This window comes from Cyprinus carpio, chromosome B16 (assembly GCF_018340385.1).
Source record: "Cyprinus carpio isolate SPL01 chromosome B16, ASM1834038v1, whole genome shotgun sequence".
Lineage (NCBI taxonomy): Eukaryota > Metazoa > Chordata > Actinopteri > Cypriniformes > Cyprinidae > Cyprinus > Cyprinus carpio.
Genome location: NC_056612.1, coordinates 5120914 through 5139981, shown reverse-complemented (window position 1 = coordinate 5139981; position 19068 = coordinate 5120914). Strand labels below are relative to the sequence as shown.

Sequence of the window (19068 nt, the reverse complement as noted above, 5' to 3'; positions counted from 1 at the left end):
GTCCGTCATTCACTGCAGAATGATTCGCTAATTCGCCAGTTGAGTGACGCCCACTTACCCACGTCTGCTTTTAAGCCAATCAATCGCGAGTTTTAAAGGAACGTTGCGTTACATTTTTAATATTTATGAGCCGGAAGAGGTTCAGTTTGAGTAGATTACCCAAGATGCTCGGCGTGCTTGTAACAGGGGGGAATGTGTGACAATGGCAACAAATACTACAGAAAATAACCCACCTTTCGACTGTCCCTCATGGTAAACAACAACAACAACAAACTCTCCAATACCTGCTGGATTTAGCGCATGAATAAGGTTTTATTGTATCCAGCATAAAAACATCAATCAGTCTTGCAGCGAACTGTTAGCTCTCGTGCTCTTTAGCACAGTTTGGAGCTCAAACTTGTTTTACAAACTGCATTATTTGTGTATAATGCGTTTATATTGCTATGTGCTTTATTTTTGAGCCTGTTTTTAGTAAACGCAGGTTGGTAGATGATTCGGGGTGTTTTATTTTTCCAGGGCAGGAAAGCCTCCAGCAGGACTGCACTTGGACGTGGTGAAAGGAGACAAACTTGTCGAGGTATTACACTGAGTGTTAAGAATGTCTGCTAAAAATGTGACCGGTTTGCAGATTTTGTGAACTCTTCCATGCACTCTCTCGTGTTGTTCCACACCTCTTCTGTTATTGTTTTCCACAAAGAGTTCTTAAGGAATCTTAAAGCAGCTCTTTTCTATGCAAAGTCAGTAACCACAACTACAAGATTAAAAAGCACAAATAAGAAAACAAATATGGGTTTATTTATTTTACGGGTCAGTCATTCCTGTGATTGACCGCTTGTCCAAACTGTGCCGGGGATGCACAGATACTGACCTGTCCGCCTGCGGCTCAGTGGTGTTTCCTCATACTGATGCATGCATGATGGTCAGGTCCAGACGGTGCTACAGACACAAGACCCGGAGATTTAAGCTCTGAGAGGGGAGGTCAGGTCTTAGACATTTAAATGCACAAATGAGGCATTACTGAATTAAAATATATATTGCATACATTTCCAGCACAGAAATCTGAACATTGGATCAAGCTAGGTTCAAAATTCTTTCATTTTATTGCATGTTTCATTCTGTTGCCATTTTAAAAGAGAAATTTCACTTTGTATAACTATACATGTGTATTTTGGATGCTTTCTTTACACTAGTCTGAAAGATATTGTTATAAAACCCAAAAATTATAATTTCACTATTGTACAGTAAAAAAAAATATATATATATTTTTTATTTATTTATTTAAAAAAAATTAAATCCTGTAGTATCTTGCTGTAATTTTGCTTTAAATTTTAGACTATTCAAATAATTTCTCCACTATTTATGTGTGACAAACTGGATGTAAATAAATGGGGAAGAAAATGCAAAATACAAGCATTTTCATCAGTAGGCTCAGGCTTATGCCAAATAGAAGTGGATCAAGTTATTTTTCCTTTCCTTGGATGCAACCCTAAAAGATAAGATTATTAAATAATCAAATTATTTCTGCAATCCCATTTTCTGTAGGCTCACAACGCCCACCTTGTATGTGATTGTGTGTGTGTTGTTAAAGTAGTTTTTTCCTACTGAAGTGCTCTCTCTGCAGAAACTGATCATTGATGAAAAGAAGTATTATTTGTTCGGGAGGAACCCAGACATCTGTGACTTCACCATCGACCATCAGTCGTGTTCTCGCGTGCATGCGGCCCTCGTCTACCACCGGCATTTGAAAAGAGTGTTTCTCATCGACCTCAACAGCAGTGAGTACATCAGACCAATGACAAACGTGCCATATCATGCAGATAAGAGCAGAGGGGTAAACCAGTGTGTATGTTGACTTCCTGTAGCACATGGTACGTTCCTGGGACACATTCGCCTGGAGCCCCACAAGCCCCAGCAGGTTCCCATCGACTCCACCATGTCGTTTGGCGCATCCACTCGTGTTTACACCATTCGGGAGAAACCTCAGGGTCAGCCGGGCTCCGGCGGCGGGGACAGTAAAACCGGGGACGAGGAGGAGCTGAAGGGTCTTCTGGGACTTCCAGAGGAAGAGACTGAACTGGAGGTACATGTTTGCACTAGGGGCTAGGGATGTAACGATTAATCGCGAGCTGGTTGAAAATCGATTAAAATATGTGACGATTCACATCGGTTGAGATGCTAAACAAATCGCGATTCAATTAGGGCTAGGAGTTTATATTAAAGAGGTCATATGAAGCGATTTCAAATTTTCCTTTCTCTTTGGTGTGTTACAAACTCTTGGTGAATAAAGAAGAGCGGCTCACTCTAGACCTCCGGTCTCTGCTGACTCAAGGCCGCGGTGTGTGACACTGTTTCATTGAGAAAGCGAAACTACTTTGTTTGGCCTTCCAAAAGAAAAAACGACTAGAAATCATGTTTATATCACGTTTATAATGGGTTTTATGCTTGTCTCATCACTCCGGCCGGACAAGGCATCACAATAACATTACATTAATAACATAACATTTCTGTCACACGCTTGAGGCATTCGGCCAATCACAACGCACCTCACTTTTCAGAGAGATGAGCCTTGTGAAAATCGATGCGTTTCAGAAGGCGGGGCATAGAGGAGAAACAATAATGTACAGTATGTGGAAAATAATGTTTTTTTTAACCTTAAACCACATAAAAACACATTTCATTACACCAAATACACAAAATAATGTTCTTTTTAGCAACATCACATGACCCCTTTAATGTATGTCTGAGGGGAACTTACTGTCTTTAGAAAAGTTTAGAACAGGGGTCAGCCACCTAGGGCACGCGTGCCAACAGTGGCACACGGAGGGATAATCGCTGGCACACGAGCAATAGGGAAAACTGCATACTGACGTACATTATGAGGTAATAACTTCTCATAGTCACACAGCCTGTTAGGAGCTATAAACACTATTAAAGTGTGAGAATTAACTTGCGCTAGTCTACGGATGCGCGAGCTAACGCTGTACATACTAGGCGCTTCAGATCAAAGCCTCTGCGGTCTAACAGCATTGTCAAAATGACTGAGCTGGCCAATCAAATCAAAGAAGGCGGGGTTTACTGTTCACAAAAGCAGAACGTGAAGCGTCAGTTTAACGGTAAAGATGAAGCTGCAAATCATTTAAAGTGCCCCTTTTATGCCATTTTCAAGGTTGATTATGTTGTTTTATGAGTCACCTAAAACAGGTTTACATGCATGCAATGTCAAAAAACATGTTCGTTTTCTCAGAAAATAGATTTAATTTTAACTCGTATCTAAATGATTCATAAACGACTCGTGCGAAGCAGTTCAAAGAATCAGTCTCTCTAAACCCCTCCTTTCCGTGAGCCCTCACTGCTGTGATTGGTCAGATCGCGTAGTCCTTTGTGATTGCTCCAGAGCCGTAGAGCGATCTGGATTGGTTTACTGTGTACAGCGCGTGTCGGAGACGAAATGCTAATTGCCTTGACCGAATGACAGCCCTGTAGACTTGTAAGAGATTGTATGGATTGTAGCTTTTACCAACTCGAGCCGGATTCTGATGATGAAACGGTTGAAGTGGTTGATTGATTCACAAGCACGACTGGAGCAGGACATTTCTCAGTGGTAAGTGTCTACTGTTGACAAGTTTGTGGTAATTATGAGATGTGATCAAACAAATTTACTCACAGCGTAGGATGCAGCTCTTCTCGAAATTATGTTAACCACAGAGAAACTTTACTGTGTTTGTGGGCAGGCAAGTTGGCGACCTAAAACGTGGGTGGACATTATGCAAATGTGATACTTCGTGACGTAGAGCCGTAACAGAATAAGATTCAAATTTCCGACGACTTGTTTTGGCAATTGGGAGTAGACTTTTTTTTTTTTTTTTGACAGATAATAACTTTATCTATCGTGCACTGTTGGCTTCACAACTTTGCAGAAAGTTTGTTCACATGCAGCCATAGGTGTCATTTACACTGGGGACGCTGGGGACATGTCCCCACCACTTTTTGAAAGCATTTGGTTAAAATGTTCTAAAAAAATCAAGCGAACCAAGAAATGTTAAAGGTTTATTTGCACAAAATAAAACATGCAGTGCAGTTTAGATACAGAAAGAAACAATGTACATTGTCCAAAAAAAGTAACTTAAAATAAACTATTACGGATTCTAAAATGACCCAAAAACATGTATCAGTAACTTGAACAAATTCTTGATCTCATCAGCTCCTGGAGTTGCAACTGGCTGCTGCTGATTCTAATGCAAAATTATGAAAAAATGTTAACCCGAGACCTTATCCTTACAGTAGGCTACACTATCAACTACAGCTAAGCAACAGTCTACAACATGTGCAGGAAAACTGTTATTGTTCATTAGATAATAGGTCATCAGCAGGCCTACTGTTAAATCATAAAGTAACGTTGATTAGATGGACTGATTAATAGCTAGCCAGCTAGAATAGCTAGTTTTGCAAACATGTTAAGATAAGTGCCTCTTTCTTATTGCTGGATTTTACAGTAGGCCTCCATAATAAGATCGTCACTTACAGTACAGCGCTGTTTGCTGAAGTAGTTTCTAACGTCTCCTCCCTTCTTCCTCTTGGACACTGTGCAGTTTGGGTTGCTGTAAATTAGGCTACTGCAGTCGATCACGCCGGTGTGATTAACGGTCAGTGCATGACGTGATCAACTGCTAAATTCAAATGTGCTTTCGCGCGTTGGCTGGCGCTGAGCCAGAGACAGGCGAGAGCAGAGCTGTCATATATCACAACTTTTCAGTGTTTTCAACCACATAATGTTTATTTTAGGTTTCAGACATATAAGTACTAAAAAAAAATACATTTAGAGTTTGTAAAATACACACTGATGTCAAAGGAAGAGGCAATAATAATACTTTCAATTATAATTAGGTATGTTTTATTCATATCAGATACACATTGTGTAAGTAACTTTAAAGTGTCTATTCTTCTCCCAGTTCACCAGCCACTGACTTATTTCGGGAGACGAGGATGAATTCACGTGTTATTAATCCAACAGACCCGATTCTTTGAACTGCGTCTGCGGCACAAACTAAGATGGCTGCGCCCATCGCGCATACAGCTCAACTAACGCGATCGTTATAAAGGTGTTTAAACAACAAAACACTTCAACTTGCATATATTTGACAATTGGAATATCAGTTATTTCATGCCATATCTAACAAATATGTGAATATTTTGAATAAAAAAGGAAAATTGACATAAAAGCAGATCATCATTCATTCAGCTGTTGTTGCTGCGTGTGTACCTGACAAGCAATGACGCGTCACCATGGAAACCATAAAGCGACACATTCTAAATAACGGTTGCCTTGAAAAACTCACGCTGGGGGGTCAGCCAGAATATTTTAAACTTACGTGTGAAAGGGTTAATGTTTAGCTAGCTAAGTTACTGCATTTTTCTACAATTGATTATCCTGTGCAGTGTTGCCATATTGGGCGTTTTTTTTTTTTTTTTTTTTTTTGTCTCCACCACTTTTCAACAGAAACTGACGCCCCTGCATACAGCTACATGACGCACTGCATGAAAGGTAATAGTCGAAGAGGCGTAATGGGGCACTTTAATATTATTCAACTTTTAACGATACATTTACTATAGAAATGTTAAATGACCAACAGCTTTATCCAGTGATGCAAACTACTCTAATATTTTTTTTTTCTCAAATATGGCCATTTTGAAAGAGAGAGAGAGATGTTAATTGTCTGGGGGCTGTTGGAACACTGATTAACCAGAAAAATAAAAAATGGCACGTCATGCCGAAAAGGTTGCCGACCCCTGGTTTAGATGGTATTTTTTTCTTTTCATCTTGCCTCTGTATGAAGCATATTAAAGTTCATAAGTGCAGCGCTGCTTTGTTTACAGCGGTAACCAAGGAAATGCTTTAAGCTCCACCTGCTGGCAGAGAGTGAATCTGCGTCTTGTTCAGCTCGTCTGCTGTTTCGGTTTCATGCAGATATTTTTTTATATATAGTTGCACAAAACTGAAGACAAATCATTTTGTTTTTGCTTCAAATTTCAAAGGAACAAACTAATATACAGTGCCGTCCATAAGTATTGGTCAGTAAAGACAAAATTGTTCTGTTTGCTGTGGAGTCAAGAAATCTGTAAATATGATTATTTACTTTGATTGATGAGAGTCACAAAAATTCCACCCCCCACCCTCCCTCCCACCCTACTGGACATCTGTTTGGACACCTGTTCCTGTACAGCCCCCCCCCATCTGTGACCATCTGTTTATCCATCCGAATAATCTGGAGGAATCTACGACTGTTTTGGAAAGTGTTTTTTGTGTGTGGGCCGTTGAAAACTGTTCAAAACTATGTGCTTTAAACTTTAAAATGTGAAAAAGTGGTATGATTATTAAACGGGATAAGGGAAGTTTTTATTAAGGTTTTTACATACACAATGCATTTCAAGAAAAGGGTTAAAACATACACGAAATAGAAACAATGTAATGACCTTTTTCCCCCCAGAAAAGAGTAAAAACGGGTCAAGGTATGCATTTAAGCATTGTTAAAACAATTTAAAAACTAGTCAGAGTTTGTTACAAATTAAATAAAAAGAAAACTAGGTTACTGATTATCTATCTAAAACAAACAAACAAAAAAGTATCAGATACGTTCGTTAAACAGTACGTGAGAGTCAAAATCTTGTCACATTACAATTTAAAAACTATTTAGAGTTTGTTAACAGTTAGAAAAGAAAAGAAAAATACAGAGGTTTGCAGTATTTGTATCTTACCCTGATCTAAAACAAAAAAGTGTCCTTCCAGATACGTTTGTTAAACCGCATGTGGCAGTCAAAATCTTGTAACATTACAATTTAATCTAAAACTATTTAAAGTTTGTTACCAGTTAGAAAATAAAAGAAAAAATCTTGACTTACCATATTTTAAAACAAAAAAGTATCCTCCCAGATACAATTTTTAAAAGTTAGAATTTGTTGACTTATCTTACCTCGATTTAAACAAAAAAAGTGTCAGAAGCGGGCGTTAAGCAAACGGTAGTTTTTCAATGTTACAAATCAGAAAGTTAGCATTTTGTCACGCCAGTAAAAGATGAACAACAGAAAAAGAATGATGTATTTACAGTGATCTAAAAGAAAATGCATCCGATGCAGTCATTAAAACACAAGCACAAGATACTTGTCAAAATCTATGTTGTACTCTACCATTAACTACAATTTTAAAAATCTAGACTTTGTTACTGACAGAAAGTTAAACAAAAGAAAAGACCTGAATACATCTGAATACACTGATACATCCTCACACGCTGCTGTGAAAGCTCAGAATGCTTACATCCGGTCCCACTCAAACCACACCCACTAACCGCCCCTAACAACGGAGGCCGCAAACATAGATTTAAATGTATGTTAAAAGAATTAAAAAATGTTTTTAATAAATCGACATAATTTCTTAATTGATGAAAACATATTCTACCTGTTTTTAACATTAGACCAGCATTTTTACTTTAAAATTAGGATAGCCTATACAAGTTTGCTTCTGAACAATTGCCTCTAAGCCACATAAAATTGTTTTTTTTTTTATTTTTATTAGTTACTCACATTTAAGTTAGTAGCCTAAATCCTTTAATCTGTCTTTTGTTTTGTCAATATTAACTTCTGGCATGCTGTATCAGTTAAAACATATAGGCATACAATATCTAACTGGAATGAAAGCAAATGTATACTGCGTAATAAAATCAGTATTTCTCTTTGATTTTCTTGCCATAAGACTTCTTATCAGTTGAAACAGACGTACAACGTCTAAACTTTTACAACATTACACAAAAATTTTTATTTAGTTATTCACGTTTAATTTAGTAGTCTAATTTCTTTAATCAGTCTTTTATTTTGTCAATCTTCTAGCATGTTATATCAGTTAAAACACCTGTATACGCATACAAATATTAAACAGGAATGAATGTGGTAAAATCAAGATAGGATTTTCTTGCCATAAGACTTATCAGTTGAAACAGACATAGCACGTCTAAACTTTTACAACATTACATGAAAGGCTAAATATTTCGTCTCTCGTAATGCATGGAAACGAGAACGGCGCAGGGTGTCTGGGGTTGTGTGATTACTGATGTGACCATATCAGTGTACTGTATTTTTGAAAAGGTTGTAAAACATCTAAAGGTTTTCTGGCATTGTAAACTTTGGTGTTGTGTGTCAGCTATAGTTCAGAGATCAAAAACGGATCGTGTTCAGTGATCAAAGGATCTCCATTGCATCTATTTATGACATACACCTGTGAGTGTGAGGTTAGCTGAAAGTTAATTTACTGGTCAAAAGGGGGTGACACCTATTGAACCTTTTTAATGATAAACATCTGGAGTATTGTTAGGTAAAAAATAAAATATATTTTTAAGAAAAACATGTATGTTAATCATGTAGATCTGGTGGTTGTGTTTTTACACCAGTTCAGGATGATCTTAGAGAAAAGGCAATAACAACAAGGTGAAATAAATAGGGGAGTGTCAGGGGGTGATTGTTTTTCACAAGACAGTCTATGCTGTAGGAAAATGTTGTTTAATTTAAGTTAATTAGGGCCCGAGCACCGGTGGTGCAAGGACCCTCTTGGCATTGCTCCGTTTATTATTATTCTACCGCTTCTTCTTTTTCTTCTCCGAAATGAATTGCATTTTTGAGGTCCTAAACATGTTCCAAAACTCACGAAACTTTGCACATGCATCAGAACTGGCGAAAATTTACATCTGATATAGGTTTCAGAAGTGGGTGCGGCAAAATGGCTCAATAGCGCCACCTGTTAAATTTCAACGGAGTGCGCCTCGAGCTACGTTTCACGTACATGCATGAAAATTGGTACACACGTGTAACACACCATTACCTACAAAAAAGTCCGTTGGTACAAAATCCAAAACTCAACAGGAAGTACATTATTTTGAATTTCCTGTACGATTTTTGTGCAGTTTTTGCCATTTCCATGCCTCGTACTTTGACGAACTCCTCCTACAGTTTTAATCTGACTATTTTCAAATTTGGTGAGGGTCATCATAAGACCTTTGTGACATTAAATTGCGAAGATTTTGAGTTTTCGTCAAGGGGTGTGTCCCTGGCGGCCTGGCAAAGTTTGATGTTTCGCCATGAAACAGGAAGTTGCTGTAACTCAGGCAAGCAATGTCCGATTTTATTTTTATTCACACCTCGATTTTTCAAGCCTCAACACAAACACACACTGCAAATGCAAACAAGTACACAAACATACAATCACAAACACACACACAAACGTAAACATACAGAAGACATGAACATGCAAGCAAACAAACACAAACATACAGCCTAAAACTTAAACAAACACAAATATACACCCGAGCTCAAACAAGTACACAAACATACAAACAGGTCACAAACACAAACATACATGCAAAACATACACAGAAACACACACATACTGTACAAACGTAAACAACACACAAACATACTGTACAAACAAACATACAAACTGAAACTTACAAACAAACACAAATATACACCCCAAACTCAAACAAGTACACAAACATACAAACAAACAAACTAGGACACATACACACACAAACACAAACATACTGTACAAACAAACATAAAACAACAAACACAAACATACTGTACAAACATACAAACGTAAACAGCAAACATAATGTACAAACAAACATACAAACTAAAACTTACAAACACAAATATACAAACTCAAACAAGTACACACAGACACAAAAAAAAAACTAGGTCACAAACACTTACACAAACACACTAACATACACAGAAATTCAAACATACTGTACAAACAAACATGGAAACGTGAACAACAAACATACAAACACAAACATACTGTACAAACAAACATAAACAACAAACACAAACATAAATTAAAAAAAAACGTAAAAAAAAAACATAAAAAAAATTAAACTTACAAAAAAAAAAAGTAAACAACAAACATACAAATGCAAACATACTGTACAAACAAACATAAACAACAAACACAAACATACTGTACAAACAAACATAAAAATTTAACTTACAAACAAACACAAATATACAAACTCAAACAAAAATGCACGCAAAAACAAACACTTACACAAACACACAAACATAAATGCATTGTGGTTCTACCATGTTAATCAATAAAAAGACTTAATTTAAATACCATATCTTACTTTCTTTTCAAAACACAATAAACATTCTTATGACTTTTTAAATGTGAACAACCGGTTTTATTGGAAATAAAATAAATAAATAAAAACATAGGTGTTATGTTTCTTAATTAGAATGCTTATAGTTTGAAGTAAAATCGCATTTTTAAGCGAAAACCGAACGCAGCTTTCACAGACACCCCTCAAACTGCCAACAAGGTCCTTAAGTTTGTTTTAACATTTAGCTGTAGCTGAGACCCTGATGAAATTATTTTAGGTTATAGATTACAGGTTACCCTATTTAAAATCTAAAAGGTAGTGTAACGATTTCAATTTCTTTAAAAAAGTAATGTAACCGATTACATTTGATTACATGTTTTAAGACTTTTCTAAATATGTAATGTTTTCTACCGTTAATCTTTTGAAACATGTAAACCGGCCAGGGTTAACATTACAGTAGCACTCAACAGCTAATGACTGTCAGACTTTCAAAATCCTTTATCACTTAAATTAGGTTGGTAATAATTTCATTTTAAAGCACAACATCACAAAATCAGATTTGCTTGGAGATTGTTCTGAGATTAAATACATATTTAAAAACACAACAAGATTTAAGATTAAGCTCAAGTTTAATAGCTCTGATACTGTTTTTGAAATCAAGTTTTTGCATCATTTCATGATGAAGACAGACTGGATATTCAGACAACAGCAGCAGGATCTGATTGACTCTTTCTAAAGATAAAGAAAATTAGTTGGTTTCAGGAACACACGAATCCTAACGCCTAATGCTTCACTAGATAACATAACAACGGTTGCTCCATTACAACATAGCCAACACTTCAAGCCTGTTTTAGCACATAAGTCATCTCGCAGTTATGTCAGTATACATTTTTTCTTCTTCTAACAACTCAGGGTCATTTTATATCACTGAAACATTTAATTAAAGTTAACTGTGTGAACGTGTATTGCTGATTATTGTATTTTGTTCATTTAAGTTAATGATGTTTGTGGTCACAGCTTCATGCATCGATCCTTTGTTGTTTGTTTAGCTTAAATATCAGTTTTTAGTCAGTTACAAAAGTGTCAGGTGTTAATTTTATATGTATTTTTAACTATTTACGATAGGGTATTTGGGTGCGTGTAAGCGGTGAAAACGTAAATGTGACAGACGAGAGCGTTACTCAAACAGTCCACCGCATCATCTTTTAATAAAATATTCCATCGAAAGACACTAAGACAATTTATGTAAGTGTTCATTAAAATGCTGAAATGAAAATAAGCGTACAAATATTCATAATGACAATAAGTACAATATACCCTAACAACACAATAGACCTGCTAAGTACACTTAAAATTGCTAGAGTTGTGAGATATAAACTGCAATGTTTTTCATAGCGTTACACTTTGACACCAGAACAATATGTTTCCATGACTTGTTAGCTCTTTATGTTTGAATTTGTTTACCGCAGTTTCACCAAATATTCAGATGTGTGCAGCACATTTTATGGAGGACTGTTTTCTGAACCAGTAGCCTACAATGTGTCTGTGGCACAACGGCTGTTTTTATAAAGTTGGGCAGTTCAAACTTTGCAAGGACAGTCTGGCGCTTCTGACTCACAGCCTGTAAGTACGTTTTTTTTTTTATTTAAATAATTTGCCAATGATTAGTCAAACGAGAGTTTTAAACAGTGTAGAGTACCGTTTGTTATTTCTCAGATCACAAATGCAGACATGGTTTTATGTTTATGCAGCGCGATACGCAACTCAATGCGTAAAAAGACAGTATAAGTCTTTATAATCAGTAATATGAAAGACTTCATCTTTTTCGATGGGGGAAAAGGTTCCTTGTCTTTGACAACACATAAAACTGTGCATACTGCAGGAACGGTATAACGAAAAATTTTAGTGGTTTTGAAACCATGACTTTTCCAAACCGTGGTATACCTTGAAACCGGTTATCGTTCCATGCCTAGTACGCACTAATCCACAAATTACTTAAGTTATTCGGTTTATAAACGTGCCTGACACTCCCTCTGACGTGAAATAAACCAATATCCCGAGTTATTCAGTTGCTCCTAACAGTACATTGATTAAACTGCTAAAAGAGAAGCGATGATGGGATGTGCACGAGCGGAACAGCTGGACTGAGTCTCGTGCTGCTGGGAGACGCAAGTATGTATCACAGTATGTTAAGGGGCATAACATTTCTGTCACACGCTTGAGGCATTTGGCCTATCACAATGCACTGGATAGCTGGCCAATCAGAGCACTCCTCGCTTTTTCAGAGAGATGAGCTTTGTAAAAATCGAAGCGTTTCAGAAAGGCATAGAGGAGAAACAATAATGTACATTATATGGAAAATAATGTGTTTTTTGAACCTTTAACCACATAAACACATTGCATTACAAAAAAAAAAAAAAAAAAAAAAGCACCATCATATCACCACCATAAAACAAATATAAATAAATACCCAAAAATAATTAAAAAAAAAAAAAAAGAAAAAAAAATGTGTTTTTTCCTTCTGCTGTACTGAAACCTTACCGAACCAAGGTATGTACCGAACTAGTGTTGTCAAAAGACCCGGTACTTCGATACCAAATCGGTACTAAAAAAATGAAAACGTTACGGTACCAGGTTTTTTTTAAGTACCGGTGGTACCGAGTACCCGGTCAACCCGGTTCTTGATGCGCTATTAGCCTTGGTCTTACTCAAGAAGCAAGTCATTTGTAATTTTAACAAGTGCAGTTTCTGTGCTACGATGGGGCCTGAAACCCGCCTGAAATTCTTCATAGAGATCATTTTTTTGCAGGAAGGAGCACAGTTAAGCAGACACAACTTTTTCTAAAATTTTAGAAGATTTGAAATGGGTCTGTAATTTTTCAGTTCACTAGGATCTAGTTGTGGTTTCTTAATAAGAGGGTTAATAACCACCAGCTTGAATGGTTTTGGGACGTGACCTAAAGATAACGACGAGTTAATAATATTGAGAAGCTGTTTTTCTGCTACAGGTAACAACTCTTTCAGTAATTTAGTGGGTACAGGATCTAATAAACGTTGTTGGTTTAGATGCAGTGATAAGTCAATTAAGAAATTCATGTCCTATAGTTGTAAAGCACTGCAGTTTATCTTTGGGTGTGATAGATAAAACTAAAGTATTAGACGCTGTAGAATCTACATTTGTTATTGTATTTCTGATGTTATCTATTTTATCAGTGAAGAAATTCATAAAGTCATTACTATTTAACTGTGAGGGAATATTTAGATCGGGTGGCATCTGGTTGTTTGTTAATCTAGCCACTGTGCTAAATAAAAACCTTGGATTGTTTTGGTTATTTTCTATGAGTTTGTGGATATGCTCGGCCCTGGCAGTTTTTAGAGCCTGTCTATAGCTGGACATACTGTTTTCAACGCAATTCTAAAAACTTCCAAGTTAGTTTTTCTCCATTTGTGCTCAAGACTACGAGTTTCTTTCTTGAGAGAGTGGGTATTACTGTTGTACCATGGCACAGTACGTTTTTCTTACATAACCTTTTTCAATTTGACAGGGGCAAAAGCTTCTAATGTATTAGAGAAGTTAGTGCTCATGTTGCCAGTCATTTCGTCTAGTTCATGTGTATTTGAGTACACAGAGCAGTTGAGATAAATCAGGCAGGTTATTTCTGAATCTGTCTTTAGTGGTTGGAACAATAGTTCTGCCCGGACGATAACGCAGAGCCATATTGTTAATATAAGTAATATGCAGCATGCATGATACAAGGAAATGGTCAGTAACATCACTTTGAGGTACGATATCTATATCAGTAAGATTGATTCCATGCGATATAATTAAATCTAGCGTATGATTAAAACAATGAGTGGGACCGGTGATGTTTTGCTTGACTCCAAAATAGTTCATAAGGTCAGTAAACGCAAGTCCTAATGTCTTTTTATGTAGATGACATTTGTCTTTGTTACAGAAGAAAGCACATGCATGGTACTATAGTGCAAAAAGCAAGAAAAATAATTATTGAAGCTGAAATGAAATTTAACTTGGGGAAAAAGCAAATCATGTTTATCATGCAAGTCTATTTAACAGTAGTATTTATCAAAGTCAAGTCAAGTCATCTTTATTTATATAGCGCTTTAAACAAAAAAGATTGCGTCAAAGCAACTGAACAACATTTAGGAAAAAAGTGTCAATAATGCAAAATGACAGTTAAAGGCAGTTCATCATTGAATTCAGTGATGTCATCATGCAGCTCAGTTCAGTTTAAATAGTATCTGTGCAATAATTTGCAATCAAGTCAACGATATCGCTGTAAATGAAGCGTCCCCAACTAAGCAAGCCAGAGGCGACAGCGGCAAGGAACCAAAACTCTATTGGTGACAGAATGGAGAAAAAACCTTGGGAGAAACCAGGATCAGTTGGGGGGCCAGTTCTCCTCTGACCAGACAGCAGTTCAATTCCAGGCTGCAGCAAAGTCCGATTGTGCAGAAGAATCATCTGTTTCCTGTGGTCTTGTCCCGGTGGTCGTCTGAGACAAGGTCTTTACAGGGGATCTGTCTCTGGGGCTCTAGTCCTGGTCTCCGCTGTCTTTCAGGGCTGTAGAGGTCCTTTCTAGGTGCTGATCCAGCCCAGATGGTGGATACATACTGGATCCGGGTGACTGCAGTGACCCTCTGACCTGGATACAGACTGGATCTGGTGGCTACAGTGACCTCGGAATAAGAGAGAAACAGACTAATATGAGCGTAGATGCCATTCTTCTAATGATGTAGCAAGTACATCAGGTGTTATGGGAAGTGTTCCCAGTTCCGGATTACCTAATTAATTCAGCCTAAAAATCCTTTAACGGATTTGGATACTAGAAGTGTATTAGTGTGCTATGTGTAAGCCAGGTTAAAGAGATGGGTCTTTAATCTAGATTTAAACTGCAAGAGTGTGTCTGCCTCCCGAACAATGTTAGGTAGGTTATTCCAGAGTTTGGGCGCTAAATAGGAAAAGGGATCTGCCGCCCGCAGTTGACTTTGATATTCTAGGTATTATCAAATTGCCAGAGTTTTGAGAACGGAGCGGACGTGGAGGACTATAATGTAACAAGAGCTTGTTCAAATACTGAGGTGCTAAACCATTCAGGGCTTTATAAGTAATAAGCAAGATTTTAAAATCTATACAATGTTTGATAGGGAGCCAGTGCAGTGTTGACAGGACCGGCCTAATATGATCATACTTCCTGGTTCTAGTAAGAACTCTAGCTGCTGCGTTTTGGACTAACTGGAGTTTGTTTACTAAGCGTGCAGAACAACCACCCAATAGAGCATTACAATAATCTAACATTGAGGTCATAAATGCATGGATTAACATTTCTGCATTTGACATTGAGAGCATAGGCCGTAATTTAGATATATTTTTGAGATGGAAAAATGCAGCTTTACAAATGCTAGAAACGTGGCTTTCTAAGGAAAGGTTGCTATCAAATAGCACACCTACTGTAGCTTCCTAACTGATGACGAAGAATTGACAGAGCAACCATCTAGTCTTAGACAGTGTTCTAGGTTATTACATGCAGAGCTTTTAGGTCCTATAATTAACACCTCTGTTTTTTCAGAATTTAGCAGTGAGAAATTACTCGTCATCCAGTTTTTTATATCGACTATGCATTCCGTTAGTTTTTCAAATTGGTATGTCATTTGGTAGGTCATTTGTAACTCTAAGGAGAGCAGTCTCAGTACTATGATACGGTCTAAATCCTGACTGGAAATCCTCACAGATGCCATTTTTCTCTAAGAAGGAATATAATTGTGAGGATACTTCCTTTTTTTAGTATCTTGGAAAGTATTAGTATCAAAGTAATAACCTACTACAGAAATTGAGTAAATTAATGTAAAATAAAATGGTCTGTATGAATTAGCCTCACAATCTCAGTCAAGAGAAGTGACTGATTTTCTCTTTTTCCTTTAAGACACAGGTGTCATTTAAAGCCCTAATGCATAGACCAAGGGTACACATCCAGCTGTTTTTGTTCATGTAAGATGCAACTGACTGTGCTTGTTAATAATCACCAGGCCCAGCTATTTGCTGTTTTTGTGTGTAGCATCACTGTGAAACTGAATGCGGCACAATCAACAATTACAGGATCATCTTGATTATCTTGTTTTCATAATTGTTCAAAATCAAATTTGAATTTGATTGATTGCCTTAATGTTGATCATTAGACTTCCCATATTGTCCCATGTATCCATGCCGCTTGTTTTAGGGTTTTTAAGAGAGATTTACACAGGCATAATTGGTCTGCAATATTAATTTCAGGTCCGTTGCAATGAATGAACAGATCTCTAAAATGTTGGTTTGTTTTTATTTTTGGCTCATTTGGCAGAATCTGACCGAGTTCAACACTGCTCATAACAAGCGCATCTCCACCCTCACCATAGAGGAGGGCAACCTGGATATTCAGAGACCCAAGAGGAAAAGGAGGAACTCCAGAGTGACCTTCAGTGAAGAGGATGAGATCATTAACCCAGGTAGAGTGATTAACCTTAAAAAAAAATAATAATAAAAATAAAAAAATCTTTTTACCTGACCTTTAACTGCACCTCAATCAACCACTGGTTCATCCACAACAGATCATAAGCAGTCGTTTGGCATAAATGCAAGTTATTAAATAATGTGAACTAATCTGTAACCACAAGCTTGTGGAACATGCAACAACGCCATGCTTTGACTTTGAACATGCAGTGATCACATTTAATTCAATCAGTCACTTTTGAAATGTAACAATTACACTAGATGTTCTGCAGTTGCTGCTTTTCTGTCCCATCATTTAATTACTACTTATAATAATAATTAAGACTGTTCTTAATACCTTAGAAGAGATTGTTATATTTTAACTATTTATATTAACATTTATTTAACATTTTATTTAAATGCTATTATAGTTTATATTAACATTTTGAATTAGATGTAATATTTTCAGTTGATTTAATTTTCAGTGCTTTTGTAATTTATTTCATTTAAATATTAAGATTTAAGTCCCATTTGCATCAAAAACGATAACTATAAAGATAACGATATTGGCGTCTACACCAGCAGGTGATATCAGCTCGTTACAGCAGGATGGATTCTGATTGGCTGTCAATGTTTGTATCATTCATCAGCTGTAAAAAATCGTTCTGAAAATGATTCCAATGATATCGTTTCTCTGTGCTTTTATCGTTATAGCTGTGTTGTGGGCTATTCTTTAAAATTGAGAGCGATTTTTAGAACTATATCATCGTTATCGTGCTTGGTGCGGTTTAGATGTAATTTTTTCACATTTAATATTTTTAACATTTAATGTTTCCATTTATTCCCAGATAAACTTAAAAATAAACTTTTATATTTTATTTTAGCTTTATTTCTGTGTGTTAATGACAAAATCATTCAAAGCAATCATATGACTAAAGACTGGGCCTTTAGCCTTCCTCACTACTTTTGTGACTTGAGGCTTTTAACAGTGTTTGTGTTGTTGACTTTTTTCAGAGGACATCGACCCCTCTGTTGGACGTTTCAGAAACATGGTCTCAACAGCTGTGGTTCCTATTAAGGTAACTTGTTAAATCTCAAGTCATTCAGTCATTTATGCAAAAAAGAGAGATTGATTTACATGTTTACATGCTTCTGTTTGTTTACCCAACAGAAAAAGAAACTGGGCGGAGGCAATGCGCTGGGAATCGAGGAAACCGTGACCCGACACATGCACATGTTCCCTCTACAAGGTGGACTCTACAGAGACCTTCCCCCGGCCAGTCATGAAGCTCAATCCACAGGAGCGCCCGGCGGAGCCACAATCCTGGGAGGACTGCCGTTACCCCTGCCCAACCCGGCCCCGGACGTAGATCTGGCCCAGGAGGCCCCGCCGCCTCCGCTCGTGCTCAATCCCACACCGTTACCCGGCCCCTACGTCTCCGACCCTCTCAGCGAACCCCGCAAGAAGAAGTACGCCAAAGAGGCATGGCCTGGCAAGAAGCCCACACCGTCTCTGCTCATTTAGCTGCGTGTTACTAATACTCGTGAACTCTATCTTGAAGAATCTGGCAAACAGACTTTGATTTTGACTGCGCTACAAGAATCTGATTGATTGTAATTTTTAAAAGATCTTTCCTCCTTAAATGAGCATTGGCTCACTCTCGTGTCATTCCAGATGCATAGTACTTTCTAAATTCATTGAAATGCAAAAAGCAGAATGTCTTCTTTTGCACAGTTCCGTGAAAAAATAAAAAAGTGAATTTTGACTTATTTCGCTCTGTTCCTCACAGAATAATCTGTTCATTCATTTTTGTTTTGTTAAAAGGGCTGCTTGGACGTGCATTAGATCTTTTGTGTTTCATAGGAGCGTTGCAATGACATGAGGCTGAGTAGATGATGTAATTAAATGCATTTTGATTGATCTATTTCTTTAAAAAGCCAACATGAAAGTGAGAACCTAATGAAAAGCAAACACAAGTACATAACCTGATCCAAACAGCTAAATGTGTCATGTTTAGCCTAAGATGTCAGGGGGGATAACTTTTATAGTGTACTTTTTTTTTTTTTTCATATTACTATTTATGTAAAATGTTCTGAAAATGTACCACTAGACGGCAAGAAGTTGTTTCAAACTAGCTGTTTGGCCATCACACTCACACAACAACAACATCAACCCAAATGAAAAATACAGATTGTCCACAAACCCTGTATTAGGTCACAAAAACCTCAACAAAATCTTAAAAAACTAAACACACCACCACACTCCACAATTTACAAACTCGCACACCCTTACCACACAAACATACAAAATCAGCGAATCAAAGCTTGATGGTTCATCAGGACTCGATGTCTACAGTATTCACTGTTAAAGAGAGACAGAAAAAAATGTTTATACTCATGTTCTGTTTGGTACATTTGATGTTTGTACATATCATTCACAAT

The 19068-nt window shown here is 37.0% G+C and overlaps 1 protein-coding gene across 1 annotated transcript; it reads left to right on the top strand.

The window, feature by feature from the left end:
• The first annotated feature begins 98 nt into the window (after nucleotides 1-98).
• ppp1r8b (protein phosphatase 1, regulatory subunit 8b) lies at nucleotides 99-18396 on the top strand. The gene is made up of 7 exons (XM_042740413.1): nucleotides 99-252; nucleotides 517-577; nucleotides 1622-1775; nucleotides 1863-2080; nucleotides 16499-16643; nucleotides 17641-17705; nucleotides 17798-18396. Exons 1-7 carry the CDS (start codon nucleotides 203-205, stop codon nucleotides 18149-18151), a joined length of 1047 nt encoding a protein of 348 aa, XP_042596347.1. The 5' UTR covers nucleotides 99-202; the 3' UTR covers nucleotides 18152-18396.
• Nucleotides 18397-19068: the final 672 nt, after the last annotated feature.

Coding starts and splice junctions, on each gene's coding strand:
- ppp1r8b (XM_042740413.1), top strand. CDS start 203: ATGGCAACAAATACTACAGAAAATAACCCACCTTTCGACTGTCCCTCA. Junction 1,776..1,862: donor TCTCATCGACCTCAACAGCA/GTGAGTACATCA, acceptor GACTTCCTGTAG/CACATGGTACGTTCCTGGGA. Junction 2,081..16,498: donor AGGAAGAGACTGAACTGGAG/GTACATGTTTGC, acceptor CTCATTTGGCAG/AATCTGACCGAGTTCAACAC.